The 15,173-nt window shown below is 36.6% G+C and overlaps 1 protein-coding gene across 1 annotated transcript in view; it reads right to left on the bottom strand.

Moving 5' to 3' along the window:
* myo6a (myosin VIa) overlaps positions 1-12,005 on the bottom strand; it is a 45,155-nt gene extending 33,150 nt beyond the window's left edge. Inside the window, 7 exon segments of the mRNA NM_001004111.2 lie at positions 386-483; positions 573-628; positions 1,331-1,436; positions 3,667-3,796; positions 5,362-5,435; positions 5,609-5,678; positions 11,882-12,005. Of these exon segments, the coding sequence (NP_001004111.2) occupies positions 386-483; positions 573-628; positions 1,331-1,436; positions 3,667-3,796; positions 5,362-5,435; positions 5,609-5,678; positions 11,882-11,998 (651 nt within the window). The 5' untranslated portion in view covers positions 11,999-12,005.
* Positions 12,006-15,173: the final 3,168 nt, after the last annotated feature.

Below are 15,173 nucleotides of genomic sequence, written 5' to 3'. Positions count from 1 at the left end.
AAATGCATGTGGATTAAACAGAAAACAATTACGTTGTCCTAAAAAACAACGTGCCGATTCAGTTCATTTTAAATAAGTAGTAAATAATATACTTATATTTACAATTACTCTAAACTGATTTATACAGAACTGTTGAATTTATATATTTTTATGTGAATTTAACAGTATTTAGGGCAAGTAAATTACAAATAACTCCAAATAAATGACCCAAGTAATCCCTTACTTTGTTTTTTTCAGCAGAAAAGTTATCTAATGACGGTAACTAGTTACTTTGCAACCAATTACACCCAACACTGATCATACATTCACTACAAACACAGCACTGTGCATTAAAAAGCACTATATATATATATATATATATATTTAGTTTGTACTATAGACGTACCTTTTCATTGAAGTGAATCTCCACAAATTTCCCGAAGCGACTGCTGTTGTTGTTTCGGACAGTTTTGGCATTTCCAAAGGCCTCCAGGAGTGGGTTTGCTAGAAATGATGGACAAAACACATCAGATTTCCCTGAGCTTACAAGAGTTTTAATCAAGTACACATTTAGATTAGTCCATTAAACGCACCTTCAACTATTCTTTCATCAATGTCTTGACCTGTTCCATAAGAAGTAGTCAAGTACCTGCGAAAGGAAAGAGTAGCCCATCACAAATGAACTCATTACTAGGGCCAGACGGAATCTGCGGACATTTTTTGCTATTTCTGCTGAGAATTTTGGTAAAAATCTGTGGATTTTTGCGGAATTATTTTGGGAGTATACAGCGAGTATCATAACTAAAACCTTAATATATGAAATAAAAAGTAATAAACTACTGAATAAAAACTGAATAAATTCAGATTTACACATTTACTCAAGTAAATAAACAGAATTAATGATGTTCTAAAAATCGGCGGAATTCTGCGGAAAACCTGCGCGCGCAGATTCCGTGTGGGCCTACTCATTTCCCACAGATACAGAGACAGGGGAGCGTTTTAAAGTCGCGTCAATCAGCTGGTTTGTCTATAAGCTGACATAGGAGGAATCTGCTGCTGAACTGCAGCTTTGAAACGCTCCAGTGTCTCTGCATCTGTGTTTACACTCAACAGCGGTGAGTTCAGTCAACTGATGACCTTCACGGCCAATCACAGTCATTTCTGTTGAGCACATGAACACAATGGCCAATCAGCACTGTTTAAGAACTTGCTCAACTGCGCTCAAATGTTAGCGGGAAATTGATGTTTTTAAAATATCAGTACCGATTGGTATCGAATTCCAGTATTGTGACAACACTACTTCATATTCATTCATACTATTCAATTAATACACAAACGTTTACTGCTATACCTGAGAACAAACTTGGTGTTTTCTGTTTTCCCAGCTCCAGACTCTCCTGACACAATGATGGACTGACTCATCTTCAACACCTTCATGTCACGGTAAGCTTTATCCGCTGCACACAACAAACACAAGCTATTACGCTAAACATTAAATACAAATAGATCAGTCTTAAAGGAACACTCCACTTTTTTTTTAACTATAGGCTCATTTTAGAGAGTTAAAGGTCCCACGAAGTGCTTTCAAATATGCATTTTTGATTGATGTTTGACGTGATTTCAATCAAAACATGGTGAAAGGGCAGGACAAAGAGTAGCCCCGCCCCTTTAATTTAATTTTATGGGACCTTTGAACAGTGACATTTACCAGTTTTTAATCCATTGAGCGGATCTCCGGGTCTGGCAGGTGCACTTTTAGCTTAGCTTAGCATAAATCATTGAATCGGATTAGACCGTTAGCATCTCGCTCAAGGAATAGAATTTTTATAACTTCTCCCTTTAAAGCTGGACTCTTCTGTAGTTAGTAAGACTATGGAAAATGAAACGTTGCTATTATAGGTTGATATAGACAGGAATTATACTCATTCAGGCATAATTATCAAGGAATAATGATATTAAACAGCATTGTTCCCTAGCTAGTAGGGATGTAACGGTATTGTAAATACCGTCATACCGCAATATTAATTTTTTTCGATATTACCGTAGTAGCATGACTCGATAAAACTATAGGTCTTCTGAGAAAATTTGCTCAGGCGAATGAAGCGAACGGGAGGTAGCGGAAACTACAATTCCCATCAGCCCAGGGGTGGCCATCATCCTTTGCGGTCTGTTGTCGCTACAGATCCAGTAATGCGGAAATGGAGTGTGCTGCTAGAAGCGGGGATGAAAAAGAGCTGGTAATGATCGAACCTAAAGCAGGTGTTGTCGCCGCGTGCGTACTGAATAGCTGTGTTGTCGCGCGCGTTCTGATCAGCTGTGTTGTCGCGTGCGTACTTTAAAGCGGGGAGGGGGGGTTGAGCGCGCATACTCAAGAGCGGTGTTGTCGCGCGCCTACTGAAGGGCGGGACGGAGGGTATGTCGCGTCGCGGGGGCACTTTTGATCATTTTGGAAGGGCATTTTCTATCCAAGACTAAAAAGGGCATGTGCACTGCACAGGTTGAGCCCTATGTTGCACGTGCCTGCAAGTTGGGGAATACGACTAATAACAGCCATGGGGACTGCAGAAACACAGCACACTGTTCAGATTGATGCAGACATTGACTTGTACCGCAAAGAGATCTCTATCTCACTCATGGCTTGTCCTCTCAAGTGGGGGAAAGACAATGCACAACGTTACTCACTGCTGTCAACCTGGGCCAAGTCATATCTCTGTCCCAGAAACCTCAGTCCCAAATGAGAGGGTTTTTTCTGTTGCAGTGGACATGCCCAGAGACCCCAGCTTTACCAGATTATAGTTATATGATCATTTTCCTTTAAACCCATCTCTATCTAAGTGAGTGAGTGATTAAATGTTGAATGTGATGAGTTTTCAACAATACTAAATTGAAACTTAATTTTTTTACATGGTTTAATAATTTTTTGTTATTAAAATTGAAGTTCCTGTTTCAAAGCTTACAGATAGATGGCTAATTTGTATGTCATTGACACTTTTGGCACTTTTTTGGAGTATTTTCATAAGTTTTGTTTTTCCTGTAAATGATTCAATAAATACCGTACCGTGACATTCATACCGAGGTATTACCGTACCGTGAAATTCTGATACCGTTACATCCCTACTAGCTAGTGACTATTTTCAGGTGCTATGTGAAATCATTAATATCAGGGAGCTGTAAAATAAGCCAATCAGCTATATGCAGGAGGATTTTTTTATTCAGTAAAAGCCAGCTGAGGTGCTTCCGGTGAACTGTCATGCCATTATAAACTCACCACCTTTAAGATCTGGTGTGTTTCAAATCAATAATCTCTATTGCCTGATTGAGAAATGATATAAAGTGGGTCTCAGACCAGACAAGAAGCCCTGCATTAAATCACATTGTTCTGCACTATGTCTTTAAATTATGGACATTTATTTTACCACAGTATTTTCAGTGGATTTTCAGCGCTCGCCTGCTGCTTCTGATGGTGCTTGCGTTTAAACGGTCTTGTTTTACGCTTGAACAACTATATGAATGCTGAAGTCTATGTAAATGTCAATAGTTCAATACAAATATAACAATAAAAGGAACCGTATGAAATTGAAAATAGTCACATCAATCTTTCACCTGAAGTTTACTTGCTGTGCATATACCAAAAGAAGGTGGAGTGTTCCTTTAATACCACATCTTGTATATTAACGTCGTGCTCACCAATTGCATAGACGTGTGGAGGCAGCGTGCCCAGCGATCGGCCCTGGTACTGTTTAATGGTCTCTGGAGAATACAGCTTAGGAATCTCACAATATGGATTCACAGCAATCAGGATGTTGGCCACGAACGTCTGGAACACACAGTCATATGAGGAAATGTTATTTAATTTGGCATGGAAAAACAAATCTAACGTTTTTCAAGGAAATAATAACTCAAATATTCCCTCCTTTCATGAAGAAAAGGGCTTAATGAAGTGCAGGAGTGATCTGCATTTGAATGTGAGCTGCTGTTCAAACTATGAGGGTGTTTCTGACAAAAGACTCTTGTGGTGATCTCCATGGCTGCGTTTAGTAAATCCAAAAATGCAGAGAGACCATGAAATTGTGAAATATTATACACACTTAGCTGATGACTGATAATAAACTGTGTTTGTCACGCTGTCCCGGGAGAGAGCCCTGAGCTCAGAAGATCCTTGAGCCTGGGGCTCCCTCCCGTTTCATCAGGAGAGAGGCGAGTCTGAGCTCAGGTAAGTCTCCAGAGCTCCCCTGAATTCATTGCAGCATACAGTGGGGATCGAAACTTTGGGCACCCCCGGTAAAAATGTGTATGAATGTGCATAAAGAAGCCAGGGAGAGATAGAACAATCTCCAACCAGCCAAAAAGTTCTGATTTAACCTCATCGGTCCACAGAACTTGTTTCCAAAAGGCATCAGGCTTGTCTATATGTTCATTTGCAAAGTTTAAACGCAGATTTTTGTGTTGAGGACGTAAAAGAGGTTCTTCCATGTAGACTATATTTGTACAAGTATCTCTCATAGTGGAACAGTGTACCACAGCTCCAGTGTCTGCCAGATCTTTCTGGAGGGATCGTGCAGTCAAAAGTGGGTTCTGTCTGATATTTTTCTTGGTCTTCCAGATCTTGCTTTAACTTCAACTGTTCCTGATGACTGCCATTTCTTAATTACATTCCGAACAGATGATGTTGGCATCTGAAAACACTTTGCTATCTTCTTATGGCCTTCTCTTGCTATTTTAAGTTTCAGTTTTCTAGAAAACTGCTTAGCAGAACCCATGGTGCTGATTGTTGGGGCAAGGTCAGATGAGTCTGGGCATTTAAAACCTTTGAGATTGACGTCACCTAGTCTTTCCAGACGATTGAGAACAATGCATGACACTGTCAGGTCTCATCTTTCCAAGGGGGCAGTGCATGCTATAAACTCTGCAGGGTGCCCAAACTTTTGCAGATGCCATGTTTTTGTTTTCTGTTATTTTGAAAGTGTAAATGATGGAAATAAAATCAAACTTTTTTTTGACATATTAAATGTGATCTATAATTTGATGCCTTTTGGAGATTTTTCCATCTTTTCTTAACTTATTTACATTAATACAAATTTTTACCTCTGATGCTTAAACTTTCGATCCTCACTCAGCGGATGCCCCTACGTTCGCAACCCAATACTAAAAACATTTATAAACTATCACACACTCATCAATTCCCCTATAGTGCATGTGTTTGGGCTGTAATCGGAGCACCCGGAGGAAACCCACGCCAACACGGGGAGAACATGCAAACTCCAACTGACTCAGCCGGGAATTGAAACAGTGACCTTCTTGGGCCCATAAAGTGCAACACACACACACAAAGAATAGTGATGATAACATGCAGAGTATAAGACTTTAGAAGAGAATACTTACATAAATCTTGTCTTTGCTATAGCGCACACGGACATTATTCAGAAGCGTGGCTTCATTCAAGTACATCAACGAGCCTGTGACACACACACACACACACACACACACACACACACACACACACACACACACACACACACACACACACACACACACACACACACACACACACACACACACACACACGAACTCACGATTAACAGTGCATCAGTAACTGTGTCCCACACACAAGCATCTCAAACACACTTACAGTTGTCCTCGACATGTTTGTTGACATCATCCTCGGCAGGGAAGACTTGATCCACGGGAGCTTGGAAGTTCTGGAAAGCAAAGAAACGGCTTTAAAAAGTGAAGTGACGTGTGGCCAGATATGGTGACCCATACTACGATATTGTGCTCTGCATTTAACCCAGCACGCACACAAACACACACAGCAGTGAAAACACACATGCCGTGAACGCACACACACACACACACACCCGGAGCAGTGGTTTAGCATTAACACTTTAACATTAAAAGCACGGCACATTCACAGAACTTGCTTCACGCATCACTGCAAGAAAAGCGTTTCTTACCAAGGTTTTGTCTTGTGTCGAGTCTGAATATCCAGCCTGATCTTACGAGAAAATGTAAGTATTTTACGTTTTGCCAGTTTAGTGGCAAGTTTAGTTATACGAAACTGTACGATTTTAAAAAGGAGGCGTGGCACCTAACCCCACCCCCAAACCCAACCGTCATTGGGGGATGAGCAAATCATACTAAATTGTACGAATTAGATCATACGAATTCATACGAATTAGCCACTAAATCAAAAAGTCCTGATTTTTGCATTTGTGTAGTGATGCCACTTTCTGGAAAAGAAATGATGTCTTGCAACCATCAATGTAGGCTAATGCTAACGGCTGTGGAGGGTTGATTAGATTTTGCTAGTGGACTTTCCGAGCGGTTGAGAGTGTTTATCACCGTACTGATTTGTGAATACTAATGTGTTCAGTGTGCTTTTAGCATGAGGATGTGTCGTTTCAAGTAAATTCTGTGTAGTGGTCGACTGATATATTGTCATGGCCAAGAGATGACCATTTACATGCTGAACACTAAGCGAACAATTTCATAACACATTTAAATATGTTTTTTATCTTTTCTCAACGACATCGTGGCATATATATATATATATATATATATATATATATATATATATATATATATATATATATATATATATATATATATATATAATAAATATATTATTTATGTAACAAAATGTACAAGTGTCTTCAAAGACGTTTAAAACAACTGTTTAAAGTATGAGCATATTTACTTTGCATATTAAGTTTTTTTAATCCATTTTCAAATTACTTAATTATATTTAATTTAAAATAATTTTAAATATAATATAACTTATTTTTATTTAAATGTAGTCGACATTTTTATGCCTAAATATTGGACATCGGTTTCCAATATATCGACATCAGCCTTTAAATAACCCATATTGTTCGACCATTAGTTCTAGGTGTTTTCTGAATGCTTCTAGATGCATGCAATTTTGAAAAAAACAAGCTGCACATTTAATGTTTTTCCTTTGCGGAGTGCAAACGATGCAGGATTAGTTCCATGCTGATATTTTAAGGGTTAGTTTCCTTGGAAAATAATCTCAATTCTGTCGTCATTTTTACCCTCGTGTTCTTCCAAACATGTCCAAAATCCTATCATCTTGAACAAAGAAATCCTGAAAATGTAAAAAGTTCTTTCCCAATTTGGACTGAAAATACTTATTTTACAACAGTAGCCAAAGAGTGTTAAAAGCATAGTAATTTTGTTAGTTGTTTGCTCAAATAGCATTAAAAAAGCTTATATTTTAGACTGAACCAGGCCTAAATGGGACACTGGGAGACTACCAATTGGCAAAAAATAAATAAATAAACATATAATAATAATAATAATAATAATAATAATAAATAAAATAAATAAATATATAAATATAAATAAATAAATAAATGAAGGATCAAACAAACAAACGAACAAATAAACAAACAAATAAATGTACGAACGAATGAACAAATAAACAAATGAATAAACAAACAGATGAACGAACAAACAAATAAATGAAGGAACAAACAAACAAAAATTAGTAAACAAACAAATGAATGAACGAACAAAGGAATGAACCAACAAACAAACGAATGAATGATTGATCAAACAAATGAATGAATAAACAGACGGATAAAGGAATGAATGAAAGAATAAAAACAAATGAAGAAATGAACTAATTAATAAACAAATAAATGAATGAAGGAATGAACTAACAAATGAATGAATGAACAGACGAATTAAGAAACGAAGGAATGAATGATTGAATAAACGAAGGAATAAACAAACGAATGAACTAATAAACAAACAAACGAATGAATGAACAAACTAACAAATGAACGAATAAACAAATGAATGAACTAACAAATGAATGAATGAACAGACGAATAAAGGAATGAACTAACGAATGAATGAAGAAACAAACAAACAAACAACTGAATGAAAGCATGAATCAACTGCCGGTGATTTTGCCGGCTTCTGACGTGGACTCCAGCACTTCTGTGTTTGAAGTGAACCGGAAGTTGCCGCAGACTTTTGTCTCTGCATGATGATGCATTCCCTGCTGAAACTGAATATTGAGTAGGGGGCGGGGTTTATTTGTTGCGCTGATCTGATATCTTCCTTTGTGTGCAACAGAAGAAAGAAACTCAGATTTGGAACGAGTAAAGGGCGAGTAAATGAGGAGTACAAGTTCATTTTTAAGTGAACCGTCCCTTCAACATCAACTGCAAAAGTGAAGGTTTCCACTTTCATTCTACTGCCCTGATAACAGTACATGTACACACACACACTTGCAGCATGTGAACAGACGGCCTATTGTGCGTTCACAGCCCAGTGACATCACACTGCACACAGATCACATGGGCTGGATGTAATGCTGCACACAACAGTCCTGTAGTCGTCACACATGAACACACACACACACACAGATTCATGCCTACTGGACTGCAGGACTCCATATGGACAACAGGATGTGTTTGCAGAAGCCCTGAAAATAAAAACATTCAGCCGGAGAGTTGATCATTCAGCTTGTGCAAAGAGTCAAAGAAGAGTATCTTCATTGTGAGACTATATTTCCATTTCCTTGCTCTCAAAGCGTGTAAATAAAGCCGTTTCATCAGCTCTACTGGCACTTGGGAATGCAGTTTTCTTTTTTCAGGAGAATTTCAGTGGTGCTCCTTGACAACCAGTAGGAGAGCGAGCATTTCTAATGTCCAGCTGAACTCTAAAGCTCATGCGTGTCTTTCTCCTGCTTTATAGAGAACTGAAGACTTCATTTCAATACTTCGATTACACTGACGACCTCAAACATGAAGCGCCTTGTGTGCAAAGATTTATGAATATAATTCCAGCACACTAGAATCATTACTAACTGACTGTTTATAACACAACTTCATTCATAAACATCAGCCAGTAACGATTAATGCTTATTTTATTTGATTTATTTTTATTCATACAAGAGGCAAGAGTTTCAGCAATTTATAAGAACAGTGCGCTCACGGTGAAGCACACTGAGAAAGAGTTTTTTTCTTGTGTAACAATAAACAAATGATTGAGTGAACGAATGAACGAACGAACAAACAAACAAACAAACGAAAGATCAAACAAAAAAATATTAAATGACTTAACAAATAAATGAATGCATAAACAATGAATGAATGAATGAACAAATCAATTGAATGAACAAATGAATGAATGAACAAATGAACGAATAAATGAAAGAATGAACAAACGAATGAATAAATAAACGTACTATAGAATGATTAAATATAAATGAATAAACTAAAGAATGATTGAGGAACAAATGAATGAATGATTACAAATAAATGAATATCCTAAAGAATGAATTAATAAAATCATTAAAATAAATGAATAAACTAAAGAATAATTGACGAACAAATGAATGAATGAATGAATGAATAAAAAAGATTAAAAATAAATGAATAAACAAAAGAATCACTGAATGAACGAACGAACAAATGAACCAAGACAAATGAATGAATGAATAAACAAATGAATGACTGAAACAAACAAAACAAATGACCAAATGAATGAATGAACAAACAAATGAATGATTGAATGAAAGACCAAATAAAAAATATAGAATGAATGAATACATAAATGAATGCACGAACAAATCATTAAACAAAGAATGAATGAACGTACAAACAAAAGAATGAACGAACTAAAGAATGATTAAATATAAATGAATAAACGAAAGAATCACTGAATGAATGAACGAACAAACATATGAACCAATATATAAATGAATAAATGAATAAAAATATGAATGACTGAATGAACAAATGAGTGAATAAACAAAGAACCGAATGAATAAATGAATGAATAAACGAATGACTGAAACAAACAAATGAATGAATAAACAAAACAAATAAATGAATGAACAAACAAACGAATGAAGGAATAAATGAATGAACAAATAAATGAATGAATAAATGAACAAATAAATGAATAAATGAATCAACTAAAGAATCATTAAATATAAATGAATAAACTAAAGAATCACTGAATGAACGAACAGACAAACAAATGAACCAATAGACAAATGAATGAATGAATAAACAAATAAGTGAATGAACAAAGAACTGAATGAATAAATGAATGAATAAACAAATGACTGAAACAAACAAATGAATGAATAAAAAAAACATGAATGAATGAATGAACGAATGAATGAATGAAGAACAAATGAATTAGGTCTAATAGTCTAATCTAGTCTAATATTATTTACTGTCATCATGGCAAAGATAAAATACATCAGCTATTAGAGGTGAGTTATTCACACTATTATGTGCAGAAATGTGCTGGAGAAATCTGCTCTCCGATAAACAGAAATTGGGGAAAAACATAGAGGAGGGCGAATAACTCTGACTTTTACTGTATATATAGTTAACGAGTTATTCACCCTGCTCTGTTTTTTTCCCCAATTTGTGTTCAACAGAAAAAATTTCTGCACATAACAGTGTTAATAACTCCTCTCTAATAACTGATTTATTTTGTCTTTATCATGATGACAGTAAATAATATTAGACTAGATATTCTTCAAGACACTAGTGTTCAGCTTAAAGTGACATGTAAAGGCTTCACTAGGGTAATTAGGGTAAAGTTAGGGTAATTAGGCAAGTCATTGTATAACAGTGGTTTGTTCTGGAGACAATCCAACACTAATATTGCTGAAGGGGCGAATAATATTGACCTTAAAATGGCTTTAAAACTATATAAAAATGCTTTTATTCTAGCACAAATAAAACAAATAAGACTTTCTTTTCAACATCATTTGGGGAATATTTGACAAAGAAAAAATATTACAGGAGGAAGAATAACCCAACTGCTTATATTATATCAGCAACAAGAATCAGTCCAAGGCACACGAATAAAGTGAAAAAATTAAAAAGCCTTTATTCACATGGCTAAATTCCTAAAAACCTACGCGTTTCGGCAGAAGTCTGCCTTCATCAGGGTAACCGTACGTTCACACCGAAAGCGGCGAGAGCGTCAAAGTAGCCGGAAGTCATTCATTTGCAATGAGAGCCGGCGGCGATAGGCGGCGAGGAGCAGCGCGGCGCGTCTTCGCCGGCGTGGGCGTCGAGGAGAGTTGAAATGAAGTCAACTTTATGGTAATGAGCTATGACGCGGTTCGGCGGCAACCAATCAGAATGAAGACGTCCATCGCTTGATAGCAGTTCAGAGAACACAGACCAGTGAACTTTGGTTCCGACCACAGTTGTTCCCAAGGGTTTGATTATTGCGGTCGCCGGATTTCCAATTATTTACAATTTTTTCCTACAGGAACATGCATTAAATAAGTTACTGGCGAGTTACTGATGTTCATTAATGTTATATAAATGTATCTTAAAAAAGCGGGAATCTCACGCGACGTGACAGTACAAAACAGTACTGCTGCTTCAGGATATTTCAGACATACGGACACATATTGGATAAATAGAGCAAAGCCACACCACACACAACTTGATCTTCCATTGTTATATGAATTTGATAAGAAGTGCGCAACATTTTCACGCTAGAAACATGTTTTATGCAGGAATGTAACTGTTATGCTGCGACGGCTCCTTTAAATACGAGATCAATGTAGCGAGTTTTGACGCTCTCGCTGCTTTCGGTGTGAACGTACGGTAACGGTGATCAGGTGCGTCTAGAGTCTCTTTTGAGTACTACGGTCACATGACTCATTTAAACATCTCAAATGGCACTCAAATAATTTAACAAGCAAAGTCTACTATCATCAACATCATCAATTTAACAAACGATTGACTTGCTTTGTGGTCCAGGGAAAAATCCCACATGAATCTAACATGTATTAATATGCATGTATTGTGTTGATGTACTTATGTGCATCAATATTAAGCTTGAAATGTGAAACTGTGTGTATAATTCTGCAGATGCTGAACCCTACCTTTCCTCTCTGGTTGAGAGGTTCGATGGTCAGACTATCGGCACTGATGTCGATGATCCTGCCCAGCTGGAACCCGTCTGTAGGGTGAGGCGCCCACACCGGCTTTCCATCGTCCATTTCACCGCTGAGGAAGAAGAACAGGAGAGCGATCGTTAACCATGTATATTGAGGAAACATCTGCTAAACAGGTCACGGATGCGTACTGCAGCATTTACTTTGAAATGAACTTTTAAGGCCACTTTTTATCATCAGAAGTAAAAAAATAAAAAAAAATCTGCATTAATAATTTCTACTTTTAGATTTACTAAACGTCTGAAAAGCAAGTGCAAACAAATGTTTGGTGAAAATCAGTAACTGGCTGCAGCTCATGCTGGGATAGTTTCATTATAAATGACTACTGAGGGGAAGATAAATGGAGCAAAAGCACAGAGAAGAGCTGTATGCAGATCACATCACTCACAGTACAGAATGAACACCGATCTGTCTGCAGGACAACAAGCCAAACCACAGCCAGTACAACAACTGACGAGCCATACAGCAAACATCCCAATGGAGGACTTTCAAATGATCTATCCCCATTAGCATTAGCTGGATTTTCCTTTAAGAAGATTTAAGAACACTTTTGGATATCCATAATGTTTATTTCCTTTCACTCTTACTTACTAACTGCAATCAATGCTGTAATGATTGTGACAGGCTTTTCTACAGTTATGCTGGATTTTTTTCTATTTAACTTTCTATTCAAGCACATTTTAATCAAGCAATTTTTTGTAAAGTTCTATGGAATTATTATTTACACCATAAAAAGATCTGTATAGTTTAAATATAGTAAAATAAAATATGAGCTGTGGTTGCCAGAACTGTTGTTTGTTCATTCATTAATTAATTTGCAGGTTTATTCTTTCGATCGTTCATTAATAGTTTGTTCAGACTTATGTTCATTCATTCGTTTGTTTGGTCTGTTGTGCGCTCAGTCATTTAGTCAATATGTCATTCATTTGTTTGCACATTCGTTCAGTCGTTTGTTTAATCGTTCGTTTATTTGTTTGTTTGTTTATTCATTCGTTTGTTCATTCCTTCGGTCATTCATTATCATTTTTAGTTCGTTCAGATGCATGGTCATTAATTCGGTTATTTGTGCGTTGAGTCAACCTGTCATATATTTGTTCATTAGTTTGGTTGTTTGTTTATTTGTTCAATCGTTTGTTTGTTCATTCTTTCGGTCGATCATTAATAGTTCGTTCAGACATGTTCATTAATTTGTTTGTTCGGTTGTTTGTGCATTCAGTCAATCTGTCATTCATTTGTTTGCTTATTAGTTCAATCGTTTGTTCAATTGTTTGTTTGTTCATTCTGTCACTCGATCATTAATAGTTTGTTCAGACTTATGTTCACTAATTTGTTTGTTTGGTTGTTTTTTGCATTCAGTTAATCTGTCATTCATTTGTTTGCTTATTAGTTCGTTCGTTTGTTTAATTGTTTATTCTGTCAGTCGATCATTTATAGTTTGTTCAGACTTATGTTCATTAATTTGTTCGGTTGTTTTTTGCATTCAGTTAATCTGTCATTCATTTGTTTGTTCATTCATTCGTTCATTTGTTTGTTCATTCGTTCTTTTCTTCATTCTTCCGGTAGTTCATTAATAGCTCGTTCAGATGTATTTCTATTAATTTGTTTGATTGGTCGTTTGTGCATTCAGTCATTCATTTAATCCGTCGTTTATTTGTTTATTCATTCATTCATTCATTCATTCATTCCTTCATTCAGTTGTTTGTTCAATTGTTTATTCACTGGTTTGTGCAGTCGCTTGTGCATTAGGCAATTTAGTCATTCCTGCGTTCATTTGTTTGGTTGACTGTTAATTCATTTGTTTGTTTTGTCGTTTGTGCGTTCAGTTGTTCAGTCAATCGATCATTCATTTGTTTATTAATTTGTTCACTTTCTAAAAAGCGGAAATGAAGGTACAAGTGGCCGGGGCAAACAGTCACCATCTTGTCATCACAGCATTGTATATGTACTTGTTTTGGGCACACTATTGGGCTGCGTTCGAAATCGCCTACTACTCGAATATGTAATATATTTAAATTTGAATTATGCGGTATAAATGAAATTTGGACATATTATTACCACATAACCTACTGACATCAGTTGTATCGCTTCTGTCCCATTCACAAATTATCTCATAGTGCATCATGGGATAGCATAGCATTCATTAGATGCGTACTACAGAATCTTGTTGGAAGTAGTAGGTCATTCAAGTACATACTGCTCAAGTACATACACAGACTTTAATGCTTTCTGACTTTGATTGAAATGAAATGTTAGCAAAGATGCTTTGAAACACTGGTTATTAACTGGAATTGAAGTGAATTGACATTTTGAGCATTGTCACTGTGGCTCTGATTCATCTGGGTGAGGTGTGTCTGCCCTGACAAGACAATAAGAGCTGCCTGTGTTTTCACAGTTCAAAAGTAAAGAAGGAAGTCATTCAGCCAACACATGCACTAGAAGGTCACCCTGAACACGGAGGTCACATTTCCACCTGCAAATGGATCGGCAATGGCAAACAGTGAGCAGGTGTTTATTGTGTCTTCAGTGTAAGTCCCTAAAGCCTGTTCACAAGTGCACATAGCCTGAGGGTTGAAGAGCGACAAGTTCACCACAAACACAAGCAACACACAGACCTGTGTCAATACTGCATCAGCAGCACCCTCATCCTCCGACACACGCCCCAACAGACTTTAATTACTGGAACACTGCTTACTTTTATTTCAGTCCCTGTGATATCAAAATAAGGTTTTGTGTGCCAGTGTGCCCTAACATTAGCATTTATAATGTCTTTATTATGTATTATCATTGTGTATTTCTTTTATTTTATTTTTCATTCTTTTATAACCTGTTTTATTTGTTTTTATCTGTTTTTTTATCATTTGTTTTTATTATTATTTTTATTATTTTTTTTCTATTATTATTTTTCTCATACTCGTCTCTTTTATTCTTGTTTATGTAAAACACTTTGAATTGCCACTGTGTATGAAAGGTGCTATATAAATAAACTTGCCATGCATGTTTTTATGTGCATTTTGAAAATGGATGCGCATCATGACGTTTCCATCAACCGTTTTTTATGTGCATATCCAAAATGTGCATAAAAAAAGGTGGCTGGAAACACAGCTATTGTCTTGCGCGCCTTTAGGTGGTCCTGACCCCCACTTTGGGAACCAATGATTAAGAACGTGATGTAAATCAGCCTTCAGGCTTGAAAGTCAGGCTCACTCCTGCTGATGTTGTC

The sequence above is a fragment of the Danio rerio genome, chromosome 20 (genome assembly GCF_049306965.1).
Source record: "Danio rerio strain Tuebingen ecotype United States chromosome 20, GRCz12tu, whole genome shotgun sequence".
In the NCBI taxonomy this organism is placed as follows: Eukaryota; Metazoa; Chordata; class Actinopteri; order Cypriniformes; family Danionidae; genus Danio; species Danio rerio.
Note: the sequence above shows the minus strand (reverse complement) of the source record. Positions and strands in the feature narration are given on the sequence as shown.